This window comes from Panthera pardus, unplaced genomic scaffold, assembly GCF_024362965.1.
Source record: "Panthera pardus isolate Hobbes unplaced genomic scaffold, ASM2436296v1 HiC_scaffold_12, whole genome shotgun sequence".
Taxonomy (NCBI): Eukaryota; Metazoa; Chordata; class Mammalia; order Carnivora; family Felidae; genus Panthera; species Panthera pardus.
In genome coordinates, this window is record NW_026526677.1 from 6,485,658 (window position 1) to 6,512,420 (window position 26,763).

Genomic DNA, 26,763 nt, shown 5'->3' on the forward strand with positions numbered 1-26,763 from the left:
ATTTTGTACCAGAAAGTAAAGAAGTGTATAAAGAATGATGGCACATATCAAAAAAGATATAGGGACTAGCTTGGAGGGGTTCCTGCTGGCCAAATCTGAGATAATTTAAGCATGAAAAAAAAAAAAGATAGAAACAGATTGAACCCCACTGAAGCAAACAGGAATCCACAGGTCCATAACTAACACATATAAGTGAAATGATCAATAAATGGGGAAGAAGAGAAAGCTCTGCCTTACAATAGAAAATGAATTAATATATGCAGCAGGAATGATGGGATTAGAAATTCACTGGCAAGCACCAAAGTAATAATTGATCCAGGCAAGAATCACTAATAGATGGTAAAACTAGTTGAAGATATGATGAGAAAAAAGGTTTGTTACACTGTCTCAAAACATCTCCCTATAAAATATTGTTTTAAATTGGGAAATACAAAAAAAAGTGTTAATTTAGGTTGGAAATCCTGGCAGACATCATCTTAACCAAGCAATAAAAGCTAACCTCGCCAGAAATGGAACCAATCGACGTGGAGCATTGCCTGTGTAGCACTTAGAAGAACACGGCATTGGGGCGCCTGGGTGGCTCAGTCGGTTAAGCGTCCGACTTCAGCTCAGGTCACGATCTCACAGTCCGTGGGTTCGAGCCCCGCGTCCGGCTCTGGGCCGATGGCTCAGAGCCTGGAGCCTGCTTCCGATTCTGTGTCTCCCTCTCTCTCTCTGCCCCTCCCCCGTTCATGCTCTGTCTTTCTCTGTCTCAAAAATAAATAAATGTTAAAAAAAAAAATTATAAAAAAAAAAAAAAAAAAAAAAAAAAAAGAAGAAGAACACGGCATTACTTCTGTGGTAGTTCTGCCAAAAATGCATAAGCTGAATCTAATCTTCAGAAAACATCAGACAAACCCAAACTGAGGAACATCCAACGAGGTAACTAGCCTGTACTCTTTTTTTTTTTTTTTCTTCCTTCCTTCCTTCCTTCCTTCCTTCCTTCCTTCCTTCCTTCCCTTCCCTTCCCTTCCCTTCCCTTCCCTTCCCTTCCCTTCCTTAAGTTTATTTATTGAGAGGGAGAGAGGATCTGAAGCGGGCTCTGTGCTGATGGCAGAGAGCCTGACGTGAGGCTCAAAGTCACGAGCCGTGAGATCATGACCTGAGCTGAAGTCGGACACCCAACTGACTGAGCCACCCAGGTGCCTCTAGCCTGTACTCTTAAAAAAAGTCAAAGGAATGAAAGACAAGGAAAATCTGAGGGACTGATGAAAATTGAAGGAGACTAAAAAGGCAAGACAATTAAATGAACACTATCCCAGATTAAATCCTGGGCCTGTAATGGATATTATCGAGACACTTGGCACAATCTGAGCGGGGGCCGTGGGCTGGATGATGATCCTATATCCGTGTTGATGTCCTGACCTTTATGGTGGGCATGATGCTGACTACACAGGAGAGTATTCTTATTTTTAAGAAATTAACATAGTATGGCATTAACGTGTAGTAGGGCATCATGTCTGCAACTTACTCTCAGTGGTTCAGAAAAGAAAATAATATGCATAAATGTTTATATATAGAGAGAAAAATAAGGCAAATGTGGTAATATGTTAGCACTGAAGAATCTGAGTGCAGGGTATATGGGCATTCTTTACACTACTCTTACAATTTTTCTGTAAGTTTGAATTTTCTTTGAAACTTAAAGAAAAACATTTTGTGAGGGAGAAATTACTTGGGATAAAAAGAACAATTACTGGGGCGCCTGGGTGGCTCAGTTGGTTAAGCATCCGACTTCAGCTCAGGTCACGATCTCACGGTCCGTGAGTTTGAGCCCCCGCATCGGGCTCTGTGCTGACAGCTCAGAGCCTGGAGCCTGCTTCCGATTCTGTGTCTCCTTCTCTCTCTGCCCCTCCCCCATTCATGCTCTGTCTCTCTCTGTCTCAAAAATAAATAAAAACGTTAAAAAAAAAAAAATTAAAAAAAAAAAAAGAACAATTACTTGGGATATCCTGAATTTCCAAAAACAGAATTAAGTTGTAAAATAAAATGAAACACCCAGCCATTAGGCTGGCAAAATCATTTGCTAGCAGGCTCAACTGGCTGGGCCTGGTGTGCCTCACAAACTCTCGGACTTAAAGACTGGAGACTGTGCCCCCTCACCTCTGCCATGTTGATAAGTCCCACAGCCAGGGTCTTATAGCCCAAGATGGTCCGGTTCTTGTAACGCTTTCTCCTTTGCAACATGATCTGTAGCTTGTTGGCATCTCGCTTCAGGAAATGAGGGTACTGCCAAGTACAAAAGAGTCAAGCATCGTTAATGAGCTCCTGGGCCCTTGGGTTCTGGTCCTGTTGGAGGATATGCAATCCTTCCGTGCTTCACTATCTCCTGTCTGTACAAGGGGGCTGCGTGGGGGGAACCAGGGGTGAAGGAGACACCATTAAGTTGCCGCTGAGGCTTCGATTCTCCTTGGTGCCTGATTTCCATTCTGTAGCTCTGTGGTACACACGTGTTCAGAACTTTGCCTCTTTCTTTGCCAAGTGATCAAATGTTTTCTCCATATGCTTCAATTTGGGATCCTGGGATTGTGATGTGAGAGAGAGACATACTAAAGAGGCATAAGGAGAAGGGAAGGAATTGAGATTACAACATGGGGGCAGAATGAGACTGAAGGGGACACACTCAGCTGGAGTGTGTGCCGCAGATTACTAAGGAGAGGTAACGGGGCTGAGCGAGATTGGGTGGGGGACCAACAGCCTTATCCAAGGAAAGGGAAAAAAAAGAACTCGGGTCTCAGCATCCTCACTGTGGCTGGCTGAGTGACTGCTTCAGCCCTCTAGGCTAGCCACAGAAGCTCAATTCGTTGGGTAACTTTCATTCATTGGGCTGTGGCTGCTCTGGGATAGAAAAATCTCCAGACTGCAGGACTACCTGGGGACTAGACTAGACATTAGTGACCTAAGATTCAGCAGCTTCTCACCTGAAGGGAGAAGGTTAATTGGAGTTCTGTTTCCACAAGTCCACTAGCTGGAAGGATGATCTCGTTGGAGCGAAGAATCCTTTTTGAACCCTGAAACCAAAAAAAAAAAAAAAAAAAAGGTCAAATCCGTGTCATCAAAAATCAGACCAAAAGAAATACTAAGTTTGCAAACAACTTTTAAACTCTACAAACATTGTTACCAAATATTTTATCGGTTTTTATTATACTCATTAAAATCAAGCCATACCGTAAGTATGATTTTACATGTATTATGTTGTATGTTCATAAAAGATTTTCACATAAAAGTGGTTTATTTTTGGACGTGACTTTTCCAACATTCCCCAGAAGAGTCAGGCAGGTAGCAGCACCACGCTCACCTCTGCCTCCCTTCTTCCTCGCAAATTGACACTTCACTTGCACTGTCTTGCCTTTTCACATGCTTTTTCTTTCTCTTCTTGGATGCTCATTTGTGCTTCTGCACACAGCTAAGGCACTCCCCTTTCAGGTCCCCGCTTAATGTTTTCCCAGGAACCTCTCCTTTCAGCTCCACCTCTTCCAGCCTAAGAATGGGTTAGATACCCAGCATTTTTAGCTCTAAAGTTGGGCCAAACTATTCCTAAAGTGTAAAAAGAGATCAGCAGGAGGGCCTGAGGAATGCCAATAAATTTGTATAAATTACTTTTTCAAAAAAATTTGAGATTTAAAAACCGTGAAATGTCTACATCTTGAACACACAGGATCAATGAGTTGATAAATGCATATACCTATGTAACCCGCATCTGCCTCAAGATATGCAACATTTCCGGGGTGCCTGGGCGGCTCAGTCGGTTGAGTGTCTGACTCCTGATTTTGGCTCAGGTCATGATCCCAGGGTTGTGAGACTGAGCCCCATGTTGGGCTCTATGCTGAGCATGGATCCTGCTTGAGATTCTCTCTCGCTCCCTCTCCCTCTCTCTCTCTCTCTCTCCCCCCCTCCCTGGCTCATACTCTCTCTAAAATAAAATGAAAAATTAAAAAGAAGAAAGACGTACATTTCTATCGCTCCAGAAAAACTCTGTGATCCTGCCCAGACAATCCTACACTGCTCTCTCAGAGGCAAGCACTGTTCTGACTTCTTTCACCATAGGTTAGTTTTACCGATTCTAACATTCCGTATAAATGGGGTCATACGGTATGTGCTATTCTGGTTGGGCTTCTTCAAACATCATCTTTGAGGTTCATACAGGGTGTTGCATATATTAGCAGTTCATTCCTTTTTATTGCCGAGTAGAATTCTATTCTACTGTTGCTGAACATTCACATTTGTGTTGTTTCTAGTTTTTGGCTACTATGGCCAAAGCTGCCATTCTTGTTAGAAGTCTTTATAGACATATGTGTTACTTTTTCTAGGGCAAACACCTAAGAAAGGAATTGCTGGGTCTTAGGGTAGATGTATGCTTAACTTTATGAGAAACTGCCAGACCAGTTTCAAAGTGTTGGTACCATTCCCACCCCAGCAGCAGTGTCTAAAAGCCCCAGTTGCTCCTTATCTTCACTAGCAGTTGGTGTGATCAGGTCTTGATTCATGGATTCTAATGGGTACGCACAGTGGAATATCACTGTGGTTACAATTTGCATTTCCCTGATGACTAATACTATTAAGCACATTTTCATTAGTTTATTGATCATTTGTAAATCTCCATGTAAATCTCTATGAGGTGCCTGGTCAAACATTTTCATCCAGGTTTTTTTAACTTGTTTTTGAGTTGTAAGAGTTTTTTTATTTATACAAGTCACTTGTCAGACATATGTATTGTAAATTATTTTCTTGTCTATTCAGTTTATTAATGGTATCTTTGGATGAAGTATTTAATTTTGACCAAGTCTACTTTATTATTTTTTAATGGTTAATGCATTCTGGCTCCTATCTAAAAGATCTTTGCCTACTCCAAGACTGTGAAGTTACTCTGCCATGTTGGAGCAGATATTCTGCTGCTTCCTTGTAGAAATTTTATAATTTTGGGGCACTGGGTGGCTCAGTTGGTTAAGCCTCTGACTTCGGCTCAGGTCATGATCTCGCGGTCCGTGGGTTCGAGCCCTGTGTTGGGCTCTATGCTGACAGCTCAGAGCCCGTAACCTGCTTCAGATTCTGCATCTCCCTCTCTCTCTAACCCTCCTACACTCACACTCTGTCACTCTCTCTCAAAAATTAACATTAAAAATTTTTTTAAAAAGAATTTTTATAATTTTAGTTTTTATATTTAGGTTTCTTATCCATTTCTAATTATTTTTAATTAGACTGAGTCACCTAGGCGTCCCTCCATTTCTAATTTTTAAAAAATATTTTTATTTATTTTTGAGAGAGAGAGAGAGAGAGAGAGAGAGCACGCATATGAGCTGTGCTGACAGCAGAGAGCCCAATGTGGAGCTAGAACTCGTGAGCTGTGAGATCATGAGCTGAGCTCAGGTGGGACACTTGACCAACTGAGCCACCCCAAGCACTCCCAACTTTTGCTTTTACAAAATGCAAATTTTGCTTAATGCAGGAAGGAAAATCTAAATACAGTATTTCAGAATGTTTTTGTAACTAGAATAGAATTGTAATTAGAATAGTTTTGTAACTAGAATAGAATACCAATTAAAATAACAAAGGAAATTCTGCCTTGTCTGTTAGAAAACACTTTTTGTAGTAACCGCTATTACAAACAAGAATCTTGACAAAGTTTTCACCTGAGTTCAATGATTTTTAAAATCTCTGTAAAATGAATCTCAGAAACGCTGAGAGAATTCAGAATGTGGCTTATATATATAGTGGTGGTTTCAACAAAAGGTAGGAAACATTTGGCAATATTTAGAGATATTTTTGGTTGTTATAACTGGGGTGGTATCTGTGTGTATGTGAGGTATTTCTAGAGCGTAGAGGTCAAGGTTGTTGCTGACCATCCTATGATGTACAGAGCAGACCCCACAACACAATGATCTGGCCCAAATGTCTAGAGTGCTGCTGCTGAGAAACACTGTTCTAGCTGAAACCTCACCTCCACTGAGGACATGCTTCTTGGGTAGTTCTCTCAAACGGTGGTTGCTTTTCTCCTGTAATGCGCACACTTGGCTTGGAGATGAGCAAGATGTCCTCCTTATTTTCATCACCAGCTCTAGAACATTCTCCCTTCCACCTCGCCAAAAACCCTATTCTGAATTGATACCCTCAGTTCATATGACCCTCTATTCCCTGCTGTGGCTGGGATCTTTAACTGTAGTCATTTCTGCTTATTTCTTGATTTCAGCTCCTCACTCACTGTTCCTTTCCCCGGTACTATCTCAGCCATAACGCTCTATGGTTTCAATATATGCTCTTTCCAACATCTTGGCTGCCTCAATCTCATAATCCCTCTCTTTCAATGATCTTGTCCTCACACTTGTCTTAGCTACTCACCCACATGATCACATGCTGAATCTTATCATTACCAATAATTACAAGCAATATCTAATCTCAGTTTCATGTACCCCACTCTCTGATTACACCTATCTTTTCAGCTCATTCTCTCTGGTTTGTCAACAATAATTCTTCTGCCGGGGCCTATGATCCAAAGATCCTTCCATTGTTTCAATTTTCCTCATGGCCCTGCTGTCCCTCTTTCCTCCTTACCCAGCTTAAATGCCACAGTCAATCTTTATAAATAAACATGTTCTTGCACACACCCTGCTGCTAGTCTGCCATAGTCATTTGGTAAATTACAACTCTGTTGAAGTCCAACTGCACTAGCTGAACATGCCCAGAAGGAATCATATAATCAGGCGGCCTGGTCTGTCTTTAATACATGTCCCCGAATCTGTAGTGGGCTGACAAGACAGTCTGGCAATCACTCTGTATTTTCCCAAGTCTTTCCCCTTTTCTGCTCTGCTTGATGATGCATTTTTCCTCAAACCCCTAACACCTCCTAACCTCTCCTCACTTTAGTTGATAACCTTTATTCCTACTTAGCTGAGAAGACAGAAGCACTAGGAAAAGGGCTCCCACAACTCCCAGCACACTTACCTACTTAGCACATTTGTGCTCATGTCCCCTCCGACCCTCCTGTTATACAGATGGAGGCCCTACTCCCATCTGAAGTCAACCACTGCACTTGGGCACCAGAACTCATCCCTCCTCACCTGCTCAGATACTCTTCTACCCAGTCTTTCAGGTCCTACAAAATCAACCTTCCTCTTTATTCTGGATCATTTCTATTAGCAAACATGTTGTTATCTCTCTGATCTTAAAACAAAACAACAACCCCAAAAAACCCTCTCTTGTCACCATGTGCCCTGCTGGCTACCAACCCCTATCTCGCCTTCCCTTAGCAAACTCAAGAGCTGTCTATTTTTGCTCTCCTGAAGTCCTCTGCTTTCATTTTTCTTGTAAATGCATTCCAGTCAACCTTCCTATCTCCACCATCCCACCAAAAATGCTACTGACAAGGTCTCAAATAACCTTCACTTTAAAGAACCTGATGACCCATTCTCATCTCCTTGGGCTTATCTGCGCCTTTTGATAGTCACTCTTGACTTCCAGCAACACTTCCTTCATCTGGCTTCCAGGATCCCATACTCTCTTTGATTTCCTCTTATCCTCTGGCTGTTCTCTCCAGGCTTCGATTTCCGGTCCTTCCTCCCCTCTCTGACTTCCTAATGCTGGAGTGCCTGGGGCCTTAATCCTTAGACTTGTTCTCTTCTCTGCAGTCACTCACTCCACTCCTAATTATCTCATCCAATTTTAAGGTCTTAATTAAATATACTCTCCAAATTATCTCTCTATCCCAGACCTCTCTCCTGGACTCTAAACCCATATATTCAATTATCTATTCAACATCTCGTCCTGCATGTTTAATAGGCATCTCAGACATAACACGATAAGCTGAGTTTTGGATCTTTCCCTCAAACCTGCTTCAGCCAGTCTTCTCCATCTCACTTAATGGCATTTCCACCCGCTAGTTGTTTAGGGAAAACCTCTGGCAGGGTGCCTGCCTGGCTCATTCTGTAGAGCACGTCGTTCTTGATCTTGGGGTTGTGACTTCAAGCACCATGTTGGGTGCAGAGATTGCTTAAATAAACTTTAAAAAGAAAAGAAAACAATCCGGTGCTACCCTCATCTCTTGCCTCAACCACTGTTATGGCCTATTAACGAACTGGTCTTCCTCATTCCTCTTCCCTACCTACAGTCTCTTCTCTATACAACAGCCACAGTGATCCCATCACTTCTTTGTTCAAAACCCTCCAATTCACACAGATCGAAAGCCAGAGACTTTGTAATTATCTGCACATATCCTGTTCCTCCCTTCTTTTTTTAAAAAAATGTTTATTTTTGAGAGAGAGAGAGAGAGAGAGAGAGCGAGCACAAGTGGTGGAGGGGAAGAGAAAGAGAGGATCCGACGTGGGCTCCATGCTGATTGCAGAGAGCCCGATGCAGGGCTCGAACTCACGAACCTTGAGATCATGACCTGAGCTGAAGTTGGACGCTTAACTGACTGAGCCACCCAAGCACCCCCACTACACCTTACGTCTTTGACCTCACCTCCTTCTGCTTTCGTTCCTCTCCAGCCTCACTGGCCACCACTTCCTTCCTCTTGGTTCTGCCAGAAACATTCCTGCCTTAGGGCTTTGCTTTGCCTTTTCCCTCTGCCTAGAATGCTCTTTCTCCAGATATTGCATGGCTCCCTCCTTTCACCTTCAAAGTCTTTGCATAAATGTCATGTCTCAATGAGGCCTACCCTGACCACCCTAACTTCTCTCACCTCTGGCATGCTAGATCCCTTTATCTTATTTATTTCCCCACAGGACATATCTCCTTCCAATAGCAACAGCCCTTATTATTTGAACTCTCACTATCCAAATATGTGCTATAAATACTTGTAAAACTTTCTTTCCCAATTGCATTATCTGAATTGCAAACCTGTTAAAACCAATCTGTGTGTGCAGGTAACAGGACATAGAGTACAGGGCAGTCCCGGGATCACAGTGAGCACTGGTGCTTTCAAAGCATGGTGCACTACTATTCTCATCTTTCTCGTCCTTCTCCAAAGATTTGCTCTTCATGGGCCACAGTACTTGCTTCTTCCAGGGCCTAGGGCACTACCTACTTGGGTCCAATTTCAGAATTATCTTTAGTACCTTTACATATCATCTTTGAGCTATATAACAGTAGATCTTCATTTGCAGTATAGAAGCAAGACACTTTATATCTGATACTACAATATCATTACTTATAGTGCATAAAAATACCCATTATTGAGTATTATTACTGCATTAATAATTAGGTTCCTGCTGTTTTTTTATTTTTTATTTGAGAGAGAGTGTGTGTGAGTGGGGGAGAGGGGCAGAGGGAGAGAGAGAAAGAATCTTAAGCAGGCTCCACGCTCAGTGCAGAACCTGATGTGGGGCTCGATACCACAACCCCGGGATCATGATGGGAGCCGAAATCAAGTTGGACACTCAACTAACTGAGCCACCCAGGAACCTGGGTTCCTAGTGTTTTAAATGTTTCCTTTTTAAATGCAAAATTATTCATGAATGGTCACCTAAAATTTTAAGAGTCCTGTAGTAATATTTTGAGAAAATAGGTAGAGGGGCACCTGGGTGGCTCAGTTGGTTAAGTGTCCGACTTCGGCTCAGGTCACGATGTCGTGGTTTATGGGTTTGAGCCCTGCATCGATTGGGCTCTCTGGTGACAGCTCAGAGCCTGAAGCCTGCTTCAGATTCTGTGTCTCCCCCCATCTCTGCTCTTCCCCTGCTCATGCTCTGTGTCTCTCTCTCAATAATAAATCAACATTAAAAAAAATTTATAAAGAGTTGGGACCCTTGGTTTCGGCTTAGGTCACGAACTCACGAACCATGAGATCAAGCCCCACACACAAAAATTATACATCCAAGTAGCTTTTGTTTATGTAGGTACAACTATCAGTATTTACCATATTAGGAATTTAAACTGAGACATTTAAAAATATGTATAGGGGTGCTTGGGTGGTTCAGCTGGTTGTGTCCGACTCTTGGTTTCAGCTCGGGTATGGTCTCTTGGTTCATGAGTTCAAGCCCTGCATCAGGCTCACACTAACAGCGCAGGGGCATGCTTGGATTCTCTCTCTCTCTCTCCCTCTGCCCCTCCTGCTCGTGCTCTCTTTCTCTCAAATAAATAATATATTTTAAAAATATAATAAAAATATGTATTAATTCACTTAAAAATAAACCTTTCACATGTTTACATAAGAACATTTTTTAATGAAAAATGTCTTTTCCAAAACAAAAACAATTTAGTAAGAAGATGGCATGTTTTTTTTTAAACAATTTTATTGGGATAGAATTCAAATACTATACAATTCACCCATTTAAAGTGTACATTTCAATAGCTTTTAGTATATTCAGAGCTGTGCAAACATTACCGCCATAAGTTCTACAGCATTTTCATCACCCCCAAAAGAAACCCGATACTCTTTAGCTGTCACCCTACTAATCTTCTCACCCTCTACCCCCAACCCCAGGCAACCACTAATTTACTTTCTGACTCTATCAATGTACCTATCATGGACATTTCATATAAATGGAATCATACGACATGTGGTCTTTTGTGACTGGCTTCTTTCATTTATTAGCACAATGTTTCCAAGCTTCATCCATGTTGTAGCATGGATATACCACCTTTCACTTATCCATTCGTCAGTCAATGGACTTGGTTTGTTTCCAGTTTTTAGCTCTTATGAATAAATGCTGCCAATGAACATTTATGTGCAGTTTTATGTAGACATGTTTTCATTTCCCTTGGGTAATATCTAGGAGTAGAATTGCTGGGCCACCTCATGACTCTATGTCACACCTTTTCAGGAACTGCCAGACTATTTTTAAGGTGGCTGCATGATTTTACATTTCCAACAGCAGTATGAAGGAGACAGCATTCTTTTACATTTCTGCAAATCTCTTTAATGTCTGGCTAATAGTTGGATTCTCCTACCTGCTTCTGTATTCAATTTGTTGCAAAATATTGTTTTGGTTGGGTATATGAAAAAAATCCACACTCAAAGAGATACAAAGTTAAAAAAAAAAAAGGAGGAGACTTTTATAGCACTGTTACATATTAAAATCCAATTAACAGAAAAAGGACATCAGTGGCAAAACTGAGAAATCTGAATAAAGTCTTTAATTTAGTTAATAGTATTGTACCAATGATAATTTCTTAGTTTTGATAAAGGTACCATGGTTAAGAAAGATGTTAACATTGGGAGAAGGTGGGTGAGGGGAATACAGAAACTCTATATATTATCCCCGCATCTCTCCTGCAAATTTAAAATTGTTTCAAAATAAAATGTTAAAAACAAAACCCAATCCATTGGTCTATTTTGTTCTTTGAACAGATCTTTTACCCAGCATGATTTTGTAACCTCATGCACTGGTCATTTGGAAAACACGGGTTCACTGAATCAGGCAAACCTTTCTACACATTTTACTATACAACTGAGAAAACCACTGCCATTACTATCACCACTGATCTCTTCAGTAAAGTCCTTAAGAACTGGGAAGCTGTCAGGCTTATACTGACACATTTTCCAAAATTCTAATTTTCACATGAAAGATCAAATTTTATTTATCATTGGCCCAAAAGATTCTCAGTTGTTTCCCTTTAAGTGATAGGTTGTTCATTTTCAAGAAAATGTCTTCCAAGTAGCCGAGTCTGAATAACCAGTTTGTCTGTAAGCCCTTCTTTCACATAAAAATGCTATTCCGTTACAAAAGCAACTATTTTAATTCACAACTCAATTGCACAAGTGTTTGTTCAAGACAACTGCATACTTCACCATGAGCAGAAGTGCTTTATGCATGTTTCCCATTTCTGTTTTATCCCCTCACTGCTGTATCCCCTGTGCCTAGAGCAATGCTTTGCATATAATAGGTGCTCAGTAAATATGTATTAAATGAACGAATAAATGAATAAACAAGCCACTGGATAAATGAGTGTGATAACATCTGTAATTACTTTCAGCTGCTTGGAAGTAAAGCAATAAAAAATTCAGGATATTTATAGTTTTTGGGTATAATTTTAAATTTTACAGAATGTTAAATATTTAATCAGGAAATAAAGGACATTATTTCTTTTGGCAAAGGCATTTGACTGTGGGGATGGCAAAAGCAGCAGGGAACTTTTAAAACCATACCAACAGTGTTTGTACTGGAAAGCAACAGCTTTTATAGCAAAGGCAATGGTTCCTGAAAACTGGAACCCTGCCCATGACCTAGAAATGGGTATAAAATCAGGACAGAAAGGAAAGACACTGTAAGTCTCCACTTGCACATCGTTGCCGTGTACTTGTTTTTTCAACTCAGGATGCCTGGGAATGTTTCACAGAATTGGGAGGAATTACACGCACAAAGATGAACAGGAAATCAAAATATAAAGTGGGACATGCAGGCATTCATAAAGAGTAATTAAAATACTTTAAGTTTTGAGGACTAAATTAAGATAATGTATTTATCTCAGAAAGAGAGCTGAGGATCTCAGTGTAGGGGACACATACTGGGAGTGCCACAGATGTGGATTTTAATGAGGCCACTATTAGAACAATAGACTGCTCATAATAGGTGATCTAGCTAATAAACTGTGCTGGTTAGCAGGAGTTACCATACAGTTCACTACTTTCCAACCAGTAAGAATTCACTAAATACACCATTCTTAAGCTAAAGGATCCAATCATTGTTTAATGACTCTAGAATCTCAGTAAACTCTAGGGAGTCATCCTTAGGAAGGACTTACCAGTTAAGGAAGGCCTGGTAGTGGAGTTTAATGACTATATAAATTACCTGCTCTTTAGTTTCTGGTACCACTTCTGCTACCTGGTAGTTAGCTGGCAACAGGTAAATTCCTTAACCTTCCTGTAGTTCAGTTTCTCCCTTCTTTCCTGAACTTTTGGAATGCTTAGAGTACGAATGTTTGTGAAATATTTTGGGTCCCTTTAAGATACTGAATAAGTATAAAGAATAAGTGGGTGGATTGCCCAGAAGCTAAAATGTTCAGTAAGTTTTTAATTGCCAAATTTGAAACAATAATCTATAAATTTCTTCTACCCTATAGAAAACCTCGAAACAAACACTGGCCACCACAGCAATTTCTGAATCATTTATCCAACACTTTAGCATCTGTATCACTTGATCTTCATACTAATCCTGTTAGATATGCAAGGCAGGAAGAACCATTTTAAATCTTCAGACAAAGACACTAAAGTTTAAAGAAACCGAGTGGTTTAACTAAGAGACAGAACTGGGACTCCTTAAGTCTCATGAGCTCAGTCATCTTATACTCCTGCTCCTTGCTTGGCTGAGGGAGGGAGGGAGGGAGGGAGGGAGGGAAGGAAGGAAGGAAGGAAGGAAGGAAGGAAGGAAGGAAGGAGAAAAGGAAAGGAAAGGGGAAAGGGGAAAGGAAAGGAAAGGAGGAAGGGAAGGGAAGGGAAGGGAAGGGAAGGGAAGGGAAGGGAGGGGAGGGGAGGGGAGGGGAGGGGAGGGGAGGGGAGGGGAGGGGAGGGGAGGGGAGGGGAGGGGAGGGGAGGGGAGGGGAGGGGAGGGGAGGGGAGGGAAGGAAGGGAGAGGCAGACCCTCATCAGTATTTCTCAAGTCCCAACAGCAGGCATAAAGTTATCCAGCTTCCTTGGACCCTGAACAATCCTGCTCAACTTACCTGTAGCTTCACAGCAATGACCACCGAGTTAAGATCTTTGTCCATTTCTTTTAGCATGACGAGTTTCTTCAGGGTCAAGCTGAATAGCCTACAAAAAATTTGAGAAAGACAATCCAGTCAAACGTAAGGAATTTAGGAGAAAAGTGATAGATGATCTGATGGGGAAACCGCTCTTAGACCTAAAGAAAGAATGTTAGAATGCCAAACAGCGTCCTCCTTTAGTAAAAAAGCACTCTCCTGTTTAACTTTTATAAACAAGTGTCAAAAGGTATATTCTTCCATGAATCTCTGCGGATGCCCATTGATCTCAAGCTAAAACTGACACACTTTTTCCCTCATATGTGGGAGAAATTTCTGAGGGGAGACCAAGGACAGGTACAGATGTTTGTTTTGCTTATCCAGTCCCTCTTCTACTTTACATCTGATCACACCTGAAACATTTACAGATGTACATCTGTAGCAACAAGGAGATAATCCACACAGACAAAATAGACACCGTTTGCAGAAAATGATTTAAATGGCCACAATTTGGGTTTCAGTTGAATTGTGCTTGAGGTGTGCAGAAAATCTTCAGTGCCACCCAATGAGGAAGTTCCCCCTAACTGAAAGAGACAGGACTGTCCCTTGCTCTGGAGTCAGCAACTGTCATTTGACTTGACCTTGCCTTACCAAAACAGGCCTACCCTGGTCTTCTAGGAAGAGTTGGGAGGGAAACTTTGGATACTGCCTTTCTACTTCTGGTTTAAGTGGTTCAAATCCAGCACATTCTCTTCCTTGGAGAGGCTCTGACAAATGGGGACTCACACAAAGGATGCTGCTTACCAGAGTCATAACAAGTTCTCAGACTCCATTTTATGCTTCCTCTCTCTCCCGTGCTGCAGCTATCTTGCCCCTGCTTTCTATCTGTCTCAGCTCTCTGCGCTCCTTCCTCATACTCTAAACTCCAGTCATACTGAGTCTCCTTTAGGTCCTTGGGTGACACACACCTCTGGCCTTCTACCAAAGGGCTTGGCATAGTATAGCTGCTCAGCAAACATCTGTTAGATAAAATGTTATAACTTCCTAATGCCTCCTCATTCACTGACTAGCGCTGGGAGCAAGAGCTACCTCACCTGCGCTCCTAAAACATGCTCAGGTTTATTAAACTGCGATCACCTGGGTTCATGCTCTTTCCTCCAAAATCTCCCCCTCAATGCCTACCCACAGCATTATAGGTTTCTCTTTCCCTTCAGAGCAGAGACATGCTGGCCCAAAAGGAACTCTGGTTCTGCCAACATCAAAGGGATTATTATATTCCACAGAGTTGGCTGTTAAGAAACGTATGAACTGTGTTGTTCAACTATGTATCTTCAAGCCCTGCTAGAAAGGAAAGGGAACACGACTGGATGAACAAATGGAAGAGACTGGATATGCTGTCTTGTTCCTCATTGAAGGCTGCTATTTATGAACGCTTTCAATGGGTTAAGTTTTTGTTTCTTTCCAAAGCAAACATTTTCTAGCTTCTGACTGATGTATCTATATCCAAGATATAAAGAGTCACAGAACTGAATCTGGGACACATGCTTCTTCCCCTCTGCTTGTTATCCTTCTTCACCCTTTTACACATTCCATACATTTAGTGAGCGTCTCTTGTACTCTGGGTACCAGGTTAGTCGTTGGAATTGTAGAGGGATGTGGTTCGCAGCCTCATGGAGATTATACACACCAGAGGGGAAGACGAGTAATGACTTACACTCCTTGCCCTCAGCTTTTTCATGTCCCATAAGGCTCTGGACCATCTTTCCTTTTACATAACATGTAAAAATTGTCGGGTAATACAGCAGAATTTTGTTAGGAAGGAAAAACATATCATAGACCAACAAGTGTTTACTGACTCAATAAACCTTTATGCCACAGCACCTATGTCAACAAGAAAGCCAAGAATGATTTAGTACCTGAGGTAACAAGGCAATAGCAAGACTGGATTTTCTCAGTGTTTGCTTAGAAACTAGATATACCACACTGATTTCCATACTACTGGCAATAGTTCAATAGATATTTTTTGTTTGTGTTTAATGGTATGACTCAAAGGGATGTGGGGACTTAAATGCATTCTAGTTCTTCAAAGTATAAGAAAATGTGTATGACTCATTAGGCACCCACCATGTAACACGTACTTGTTATATACTGCATTATCTCATGTAAGTCTTATAATAATTCTAACAGGTGGGTAATATATCCACCCATTTTACAGATAAGGATGCCTGAAGGATTAAGAGACTTGACCAAGATCACACAAACTGGTCGAGCCAAGATGCAAACTTAGGCCTATCTTAGCCCAGAACCCAATTTAAGTTACTACAAGGCACTTTATTAGAAAGTTAGAAGAAAGTATTTTAATTACAAGTAAATATTTTCAACATACATTTAATATAACAGAAAAACTCTGAAGAAATAAGATACATTTCTGCTTAAACCACGCTCACACACAGTTGGCTGCAACAGCCCTAGACAGCTCCAAGGATGACTAAGCCTGACTGAGCCTGGCAAGATGTTCCGACTGGAGGTGCCGCAATGCATAAGAGGCTGAATTAGATTATGATCCTAGATGTTCTTGCTACCGTATGTTTTACTGGTTGGGTACTTCTCATGCAGTAAAAATACAGAATCCAAGGCCTAAAAGGAAAGGGTCCTTCCCTGATCATATTCCTGTTTTAATCAGTTTTTCTACAGCAGAAAATAACTTCACACTAAAATTATAAAAACTAATAATTCCAAGTGCTGGTGAAGATGTGGCATAACCGAAGTCCCCTGTGTGGCTGGTGAGCGCAAAACTGTACAACTGCATTCAAGAAAAGCACTTGGTAGTTTATCAGTTGACATTAATTATATGACTATTCCTACGCCGAGCTCCCAAGAGAACCCAAGAAAATGAAGGCAGACCCCACAAAAAGACAGGTACAGGAATGTTCAAAGCAGCTCCACTCATAAAAGCCCTAAATCAGAAATAACTAAAATGTCTACCAACAGAAGAATGGACAAACAAATGTGCTATGCAAAAAAGAACAAGCTACTGACACATGGGACAACATGAATGAATTTCAAAAACACTATACTATGTTGGTCTAAAGAAGGCAGACACAAAAGACTACAAACAATATGATTCCATCCATATGAAGTTCAAGAATCAATAAGACCAATGCATGGTGATAGGTGACAGCACAGTAACCGAGGCAAGTGGAGGCATGCATTGGGAAGGGACACGAGACAAGGGAACCCTTTAGAGTAACTGATACATCATGGTGGCCACGTGGGTATACACACATGCCAAACCCCACAGAGCTTTAGATCCAAGACCCATGCAGCCCGCTGTATACAAACTACACATTACTTTTTTTTTTAAGACCAGAATGAAGGCTTTAGAGCCAGACATAGCCAGGTCTGAATTACAGTTCTGTCACATTACTCTCACTTATCCAATCAGCCTACAATGAGCCAGGCACTGTTCTAGTTATTTGTGACGTTATCAGTAAACAAAACAGACAAAAATTTGTGTCACAACTTTAATTTTTATATTCTAGTGAAAAGAGTCACAAACAATAAACACAGATATTTTAAAAATTTCATAGTATGTTAGACACTGACACATACATAGTATGTGTTAAAACAGAAGTAGGTAAGGGGGATTGTGAGTGTGAAGCAGAGGGCAAGGAGGCTTGTAATTTTAAGTAAGTTGGTCAGGGTAGACCTCACTGAGGAGTTCTACATTAAGGGAAAAAAGTGCAAAGGTCTTAAGGTATAGCACACTGGTCTGTTTGAGACAGAGGAGGCCAGTGGAACTGAAGTAGAGTGAGCAAGGGTAAGAGTGGTGTGGGATAAAGTCAAATACACGTCTGGTGGGTGGGGGGCCTTACCAGCCATGTAGGGCTGTGTAAACCATAATAAGGACTGGCTCTTATTCTGGAAGGAATGGGGAGTCTGGGGAGCTACTGGCTTTAAGTGAGAGACAGGGCTTGTTTTACATTTTAATAGGATTGTTCTAGCTGTTCTATAGGATAGAATGAAGGAGAACAGAGGGGAAGGGGGAAAAGTTGAATCAGAAGGCAACTACCAGAGTGCAAGCAGTAGACCACTTGTAGTTTAGAGGGTAGGGTAGCAGGGTGGCAGCACCGGAGGTGGTAAAAAATGGTTTGAATTCTGAATACACTATTGAAGATGTAGGTCAACTCCTGGGTTTTGGGCCTGAACATCTGGAAACAACCCGGTGCGGTTATCATTAACTGAGATGGGTAAAACTTTGGGTAAAGCAGGTTTGAGGAATTTAAGATCAACTGGACACTTTAAATTTGAGAGGTCTCTTAGATTTCTAAGTAGAGATGATGAGCAGCGAGTTAGATATAGAAGTCTGCCTCTGGGCTGAAAACATTAATATGTAACTGTGGCATAAAGGTGGAATATAAAGAAATGAAACTGGATGAGATGATCCATAGACTGAGCACATATACAAAGACAAGAGCACCAGGGTCAAGCCCAAGAATACTTCCACATTAAGGACCAAGAGGTGAAGATGATGAACTAACAAAGCGATCAAGAAGGATCACCAGGGAGGCAGGAGAAACACCAAATAAGTGGGATATTCTAGAAGTCAAGAGAGACTGGTCAGCTGTATCAAATGTTGCTGATGGGTCAAGAGAAAGACTGAGAACGGATGACTCAATTTAGCCACACGGACCTTAACAAGACCAATTTCACAGAATAGTGAAAAGGAAGGCATAACTGGAATGAATTTGAAAGAGAAGGGGAGGAAAGAACTGGAGACAGAAAATATAAAGACACAAATCTGTCTCAGTCCTAGCTCTACCCCCAGCATCCTGAGTAGTAAACTTCTTGTCCAACAGAAATACAGTGCAGGCCACAGGTATAACTTTCCTTTCTGGGAGTCTGCAATTTTGCTATGTGCTAGGAAGAGGGTACCCAACCAATGAGCCCCCAGTAAAGACCTGGGCCCTAACTCTCTAAGGAGCTTTCCTGGTGACAGTATTCTCTAGGTGTTGTCACAATTCAGTGCATCTTGTGTGACTGCACTGGGTGAAAACTCTTGAAAGCCTGCATCTGGTTTCCTCCAGACTTTGCCCACGTACCTTTCCTCTTTGCTGACTTTGCTTTCGTATTCCTTTTGCCGAAATAAGTCATAGCTGTGACTACGGCTATGTTCTGAATCCTATGAGTCCTCTTAGGAATCCTTGAACCTGGTGGTGATCTGGGGGACCCCCAGCCCAGAGTGGGCAGAAAGGGACAATTATAAAAGGGTACTTTTGGGGTGATGGATATGTTCATTACCTTAATTGTGGTGATGATTTCACAAGTATGTATTTATGTAAAAACTTGTCAAATTGAACACTTTAAATATGTGCAGTTTATTGTATGTCAATTACACTTCAATAAAGCTGTTTTTTTTTTTTAAAGGAAGGTTCCACCTATATAGTCTGCTAATTGGCTGCCCCACATCTATTTTCCCCTTTCTACTTAATAACAGAGCACCAATTTTTAGCTAAGCATGTTGCTTCCTAAAATAAAAGACCACACTTCTCAGCTTCTTGTGCAGTTAGGTGAAAACACATGCATAAAATCTGGCCTGTGCATAAGTGGACATATTAGGTATGACGAGCGGGAAGATTTTTTAAAGGGAGTCCACTCACCTAACAGGTTCTTTCTCCTCCTTCTGGTCTGCAGTGTAGGCTGATGGCTCTAGCTCCTGCAGCTAACTTGGACCATGAGGGAACCTTGATAATTCGAGCCATGTGTGAGGAATGTGAATTAGATTTCTTTTTTAATGTTTATTCATTTTTGAGAGAGAGAGAGAGAGAGAGAGAGCGAGCATGGGGAAGAGGCAGATAGAGAGGGAGACACAGAATCTGAAGTAGGCTCCAGGCTCTGAGGTGTCAGCACAGATCCTGACCCGGGGCTCAAACTCATGAACTGTGAGATCATGACCTGAGCCGAAGTCAGTCGCTTAGTGGACTCAGCCACCCAGGTGCCCTAGGAATGTGAATTAGAAAGAGAGAAGCCAGGATCTTTGATGACACTGTAGGAGCTACTATTATCAACCCTGGATCGTTTATCTCTGGATTTTTAAATTTTATTTTTCATTTAATTTTTAAATTTTTATTTGTTTACTTATTTTTTAATATGAAATTTATTGTCAAATTGGTTTCCATTCAACACCCAGTGCTCCTTCCAACAGGTGCCCTCCTCAATGCCCATCACCCACCCTCCCCTCCCTCCCACTCCCCATCAACCCTCAGTTTATTCTGTTTAGAGCTGCACTTTCAACAATAGCCAAATTATGGAAAGAGCCTAAGTGTCCATCAACTGATGAATGGATAAAGAAATTGTAGTTTATATACACAGTGGAATACTACTTGGCAATGAGAAAGAATGAAATATGGCCTTTTGCAGCAACGTGGATGGAACTGGAGAGTGTTATGTTAAGTGAAATAAGTAATTTTTTATTTTTAAATAATCTCTACATCCGATGTGGGGCTTGAGCTCACAATTCCGAGATAAGAGCTGATCTCTACCAACTGAGCCAGCCAGGCACCCCTTTTTATTTTTTTATGTGAGGAAGAAATAAACTGCTATCTTACATAAATATCTTGTTCGGGGATTGTGTGTGTGTGTGTGTGTGTGTGTGTGTGTGTGTGTGTGTGTGTGTGTGTTATATGTAGGTAAACCTATTTTTAAGTGATATACCAGGAACAGATTCCCAAAGTGTTAGGACTCAGTCACCAGCTCCCAAATACTTTTAAGAGAACCAGATGAATTATTCCCAAAGTCCATTTTAAAGAGTGATGCCCTATCAAGAAATCCTGACTCTCACCCTTATGAAAGGAAGGGAAGATATCTCACAAGTTAAAGGAAAAAAGGTTCTTTCCACGATCCTTAGAAGAACCAAATTCCTAGACTTCTGCATTCCAGAGAGCTCCCCAGGAACCTCTGTGGTACCGTGGGTTGGAAGCCAGTCTCATGGTACAACTTGGGAACGCGGGAGCTGGCTAAAGACTCCTCTGTACCTCCCTTCCAACTTGTCTCCTCATCTGGTGACGAGACAAGAGTGAAGTTCTAGCTAAAAGTTTTTAACCAAAGGTTTCAAATGGAATGTATGGCTGGGATTCCCCAGCTAGTCCACCTCTGGAATGTCGGTCAAAGGCCAGATAGAGAAACATGCACCTCTGTGTGCCAGAACGCAAAGAAGTCAACCATCTGCCTTTAAAGTAAAACAGAATATCACAAAGACGGCTGAAATCCAAAGGACTTATAAAGGAGGATTCCAGGTTATTCAGCTCAAAAATAATCTTCCCTTCTACAAAGGCATTTTGAACTTATACTGATAATAGGACTTGTTTATTGTCATTTTTTAAGACTCCATTTGTAAATGCTAGTGAAGTCCAGCATTAATAAAACAATGAAATGTCAAATCAAAGTCCCCTGATTACTCAAAGTGCTTCTTCCTTCTGCATTTTGGTCTCTTCCTGATCCCACTCCTTTCTTTCCTTGTTGGGTAACCTTTGGTGACCTCTGTGCCTCAATTTTTCCACATAAAATGAAGACAACAACAGCACCCCACTTAATAACATTGTAATATGGTTTAATTGAGGGAATGGAAGGCAAAACAAGGCCCGGCACGTGGTAAGATGCTATACCTGCTACACTTGGAATTGTCATCAGCAATCACCATTATTTATCTGTTCACTGTTTAAGGCTGTATTTGATCTCCTTTGGGGATGTGGGGGATCGACTTCCTTCCAAAAGGAGCAGTGAGGCAACGGCCATTCTAAACAGGGAGGGAGCTCCTGGCCTCTACTCTCATCCCCTGTGCCCAAGTCATTTCCCTTCTACTTCGCAGGCACTGGAGCCCTTGAAGAGAACACCCTCACTGCCACCACCCACAGGAAGGACAGTCAGAGTAACACTGATGGAGTCTAGAACTGGGTTAAAGATTTTCTTTTTGCCCAGCAAGATTTCCATCAACCATTTACTGTATAGATCTTCACTGTACTTAGCTCTATACTAGAAGCTATAAGGTACATAGAAAAATAAGGCATAATCTCTGTTTTGGGGCACTTTATAACCTAGTTGAGAAGACAGGATTTAAGTATATCAAACAATTCTCTAACAACTGTAACTGCATACAAAATTAAGTACTAAGTTACATACAAGAAGATTATGAGTGATTGTGCTACAGCTTCAGGGAGGACATATCACTTGAGCCCAGATAAATTCTCTCAAGAAATTATTTTCTTTGATTCCATTAGACTGAATCTGAAAGAATAAAGCTGTCTCCTTGATAAGTGGATAGAGAATGATACAATAATATAATAACAAGAATCTTTTGAACCTTCTAAATTATTCTATTTTGTGCTTCACTGTAAGATAAAGGAGAAACAGCCTTAAATGTTTTCTACAAATGGTCCCCAACCTGTATTTCACAGCTGTTTCAAACTTAACTCCATGTAAATCAGAACTAGAGAGGCTCACCAAAAGACAGTCCTATTCTACCCCCATTCCCCAAATCTATTCTGTACTAGGGTATCAATGAACAGTGAAATGGCCACATTTTGCACAGAAAAGGGGGAAGAAAGGAGAAACAAAGATCTGGAGGGAATCAAAAACTGCATAGTGAGTCTCTGAATCACACTGATGGTCCTTTTGGGACCAGAAGACTGGTGACCTGGATGATTTTTGGCCCTACCAAGAAATGACTATGTTATATGAGCAAGTCAATTTTTTTTCCCTTTCAGTTCTTTAATCGCAAGATGGGGAGGAAAAAAACAAAGCTCTACCTTCTCCCTGCAATAGCATTTATCAGGACAAAGAGCAAATTAGTAGAAAAATTTATGGAAAAAATGTTCCTTTATGAGAGTAATTTTCTTTTCTTTTTTATAAATTTTTTTTAATGTTTATTTATTTTTGAGAGAGAGAGAGACAGAGCATGAACGGGGGAGGGCCAGAGAGAGGAAGACACAGAATCCGAAGCAGGCTCCAGGCTCTGAGCTGTCGGCACAGAGCCCGACGTGGGGCTCGAACTCACAGACTGCGAGATCATGACCTGAGCAGAAGTCGGACGCTTAACTGACTGAGCCACCCAGGCACCCCAGTAATTTTCATTTCTACAATTGCTTCAATTTTAACAGGGCACCTGTACATGTCTGGATGAGCTTCAATCACAATAACACAAAAGGTAAATTTCTGAGCAGTGTACTTAAAAAATTTTTTTTTAACATTTATTTATTTTTAAGAGAGAGACAAAGCACGAGAGGGGGGAGGGGCACAGAGAGAGGGAGACAAAATCCAAAGCTGGCTCCAGGCTTTGAGCTGTCAGCACAGAGCTTGACACGGGACTTCAACCCATGAACTGTGAGATCAAGACCTGAGCCAAAGTTGGACGCTTAACCGACTGAGCTACCCAGGTGCCCCCTCCTTCCCCCACAGTAGTGTACTTTTACTGCTTAAGAAGTTACTTGAACATGTGGACATTGAAGTTATAATTTTATATAAGCATAGACTGAGAAACAATGAATTAAAGCAGTAATATTTTAAAATTAATAACTCTAAAGCAGATTTTTAAAAAGCAAACCAACTCAGTTGTCATCCCGAAAGGCACAACTTGGGAGAGATGGCTTGAATGAGATAGAGAGAAATGGACTTTACAATGAATGGGTTAAGAGGAAAAAAGACTTCTTGCTTGTTATTGTATCACAAAGAAATCAGATGGAACTAGGCAATGTTCACATGGTGAAACAGCACAGAATGAGAAAAAACTCAGACCCAAACAGAAAACATTACCCAAGAATAGGCTCTGGCATGTTTTATTCTGTAGCCATAGGATGTGACTTTCTGTGAAGCAAAGGAACATAAGGTTAAGTAAACCCCTAATTTTCAGCCACGTAGCATATGTTTATTTTGGGGGCATAAATGCCAATTTCTTGCACATGCCAACAGGATTTATAACATTACCCCCCCCCTTTCTACAATCTCCTTGATGATAATCTAAATGGAAAGGGCCTCAAATATGGGGGGGGGGGGAGGAGAGAGGAGGGGTCTTGCTATTAAAACTACACATGAAAATCCTCAAGTCTGTAGTTCCTTCAGTGATACAGAACAGTTTTATCACCTATAAACTAGAACTGCTGAGTGAACTAAGAAGTATGAGAAGTACCAAAGCATAGAGCCTGGCATATCAGAAGTGCTCAAACAGGTTAAGTGCCCTCCTTCCTTAACCTTTCTTTGCTCAAAGGAAGTCTACATACCATCAGCATCTGCCAAGTCCTAGTCACTTAAATCACACTCCTTCATTATGACAATCCCTTAATCCAAGTGTTTCTGTGATAGAGGCAGAAGACGTGTATGGGAAGAACAAAACAAACAAAAAACCCTCTGAATTTTGGTCCAGCCAAAAGTAAGTGATCTTGATGTGAGAAACAAAGGCAAGCCGGGTGCAAAGCACAAGCTAACCCCCTCCTTAACTGACAGAGATCCCAGGCAGGACATGAGTCTCCATCAGTTTGCAACTGTCTTAATGATTTATAAGAAAAAAGGCAATCTCCAGAAACCTACAGACTCAATTTCCTGGAGCCCTAACATCACTGTTCCCTCCATAGGATAGAAAATCTTAATCAGTCACTCCAAGTGCAGCTCTTTTTGCCCATGGGTCCTGACCCCATGCTTTAATAAAATCACTTTTTTGTATTGAAGAGGTCTCAAGAATTCTTTCTTGGCCATCAGCTCTGAACCCCAACACTTCAAACCACATCCATCTGAGTCAGAGGCAAGAAACAATAAAGTGCATTAAAACAAAAAGATAAACATACCTGAGAGAGACTCTCAAGGCAAGCATGGTTGAATATTAGGGACTTATTAATACATCTTATCACATTAATAGGTTTGAAAGAAAAAAATGCAATTAGTTTATTAGATGCTAAAAAGGCATTTGATAAAATTCAACATACATTACTAATTTTAAAAAAGACCCTTAAGAGGTACCTGGCTAGCTCAGTCTGTACAGCCTGCAACTCTTGATCTTGGGTTGAGTTGGAGCCTCATACTGAGTATAGAGAGAACTTAGAAAAAATAAAAAATAAATAGGGGCGCGACTGAGTGGCACAGTCAGTTAAGCATCTGACTTCAGCTCAGGTCATGATCTTGTAGTTTGTGAGTTTAAGCAAAGGACTGTCCATAATTTCTTTGAAGTGACAAAAAATACACTAGTGCCAGTTGTGGGCACCTTCCAACATTCTGAAAAATCACTGATTTCTGCCAAACACCGTGGCCTGAGACTGAGCACAGAAGACAATCGCCTACAATCCCGCAGAGAGAGAGAGAGAGAGAGAGAGAGAGAGAGAGAGAGAGAGAGAAAAGAACCATTGGCTCAGTTGTGATCATGTGATGTTCAGCATCCTATACTGCTTGTTGCAAGACATCACTTGTTTATCAACTTAAAATTTATTAGCAATGGTTTGCTTGTCTTGTGGAACACTTGCAGAACAAGTTACAATCCAAGGTTTTACTGTAAATGATACCAAAGCTGAAAACAATTTCCAGTTGCACATATATGACTGTGTACTAGAACTCAAGAGAATCAACCAAAAAGCTAGGAGAATCATAATGAAAATATCAAAATAAATATATAAAAACACAAAATGTCCTTAATGCAAACGATAATAATTACCTATAATTAGAAAGTAGAGATGCACATAGTAGGATGCACACAGCAGTATTCAAGGGGGAAATTATTTTGTAATTAACTTCACAATACTTTAGAAAAGAATTTTAATACTTGTTCAATCTAGGAGATGAATATTCATGGAGGTTCATTAAACCCTTTACTTTTCTGTAGGTTTAAAAAATGTCATAGTAACAAGAAAGAAAAGAAAGAAAGAAAGAAAGAAAGAAAGAAAGAAAGAAAGAAAGGCCACTATTCCTGAAACCAATACTATACTATATGTTAATTAACTTGAATTTAAGTAAAATCTTGGAAAGGGAAGGGAAGGAAGGGAGAGGAGGGGAGGGGAGGAAAGGAAAGGAAAGGAATCCAGCCAAGAAACTTTTGGGGAAAAAAGAGTAAAGAAGAAGGCTTTATCCAACAGGATATTAACATGGATTCTAAAGCCAAAGTAATTAAAACGTCTTGGTATTGGGAAAAGAATAAACAAAGAGATTAATGGAAGGGAACAGAGTCCAAAATTAGACCTAAGTATAAACAAAAATTTACTCTATGAAAGAAATAGTTGAGTTACTCAATTAATAAATAGTATCGTAAAACTGGCTAGTTATTTGAATAAAAACAGTGATGGCTATCTCACCCCTTACAGTACTGCATACACAGATACAGTATATTTAGAAATGAGGGTTAGTTAAAACATTTTCAGGTAAACAAAAAGTTGCTGTCAAGATGTTAGTCAGGGTTCAGGTGTCTGGGTGGCTTCATTGATTAAGCATCCGACTTCAGCTCGGGTTATGATCTCGTGGTTCAAGCAAGTGGGTTCAAGTGGGTTTAAGCCCCATGTTGGGCTCTGTGCTGACAGCTTAGAGTCTGGAGCCTGCTTCAGATTCTGTGTCTCTTCTTTCCCTGCCTCTCCCCTGCTCACACTTTGTCTCTCTCTCTCTCAAAAATAAATAAACATTAAAAAAAAAAAAAGATGTTAGGGCTGCAATCATCTTGCCCAGGGCTGCAGCATCCCCTTCCCAGGTGGCTCACTTACAAGTACTGGCAATTGACAGGTGGCCACAGTTCCTCTTCCAGGGCTGACTGACAACCTCATAACATGGCAGCTGGCTTCCCCATAGAGTGAAGGTTCCAAGAAAGAGCAAGGTAAAAGGAGAAATGTATCTTATGACCCAGCCTCAGAAGTCACACTCCATCATTTCCTGAATGTTCCTTACATTTCCTGAATGTTCCTTACACTGTGTAACCACTAGGACAGTGTAACCAATGCCCTTTCAGGTTAGAATGGTCGGCCCTATAGAGTGGGAGGGAACTACTTAAGAGTATGAATTCTAGAAGGTGAATCACTGTAGGTGCCTTGGACAGTGGCTTGAACATTAATGCTACTTCTTAAGGATTATTGTAAAAATAAGAAAATGGTCCTAAAATAT

General features: G+C 40.9%; 1 protein-coding gene across 2 annotated transcripts in view; it reads right to left on the bottom strand.

The window, feature by feature from the left end:
• PACS1 (phosphofurin acidic cluster sorting protein 1) overlaps positions 1–26,763 on the bottom strand; it is a 152,502-nt gene that overhangs the window by 28,339 nt on the left and 97,400 nt on the right. For both annotated transcript variants that reach the window (XM_053899430.1, XM_019415045.2), the window contains exons 2-4: positions 13,630–13,717; positions 2,958–3,047; positions 2,140–2,265 (exon numbers count right to left, since the gene is read on the bottom strand). In XM_053899430.1, the coding sequence (XP_053755405.1) occupies positions 2,140–2,265; positions 2,958–3,047; positions 13,630–13,717 (304 nt within the window). The remainder of the gene's footprint in view (positions 1–2,139; positions 2,266–2,957; positions 3,048–13,629; positions 13,718–26,763) is intronic.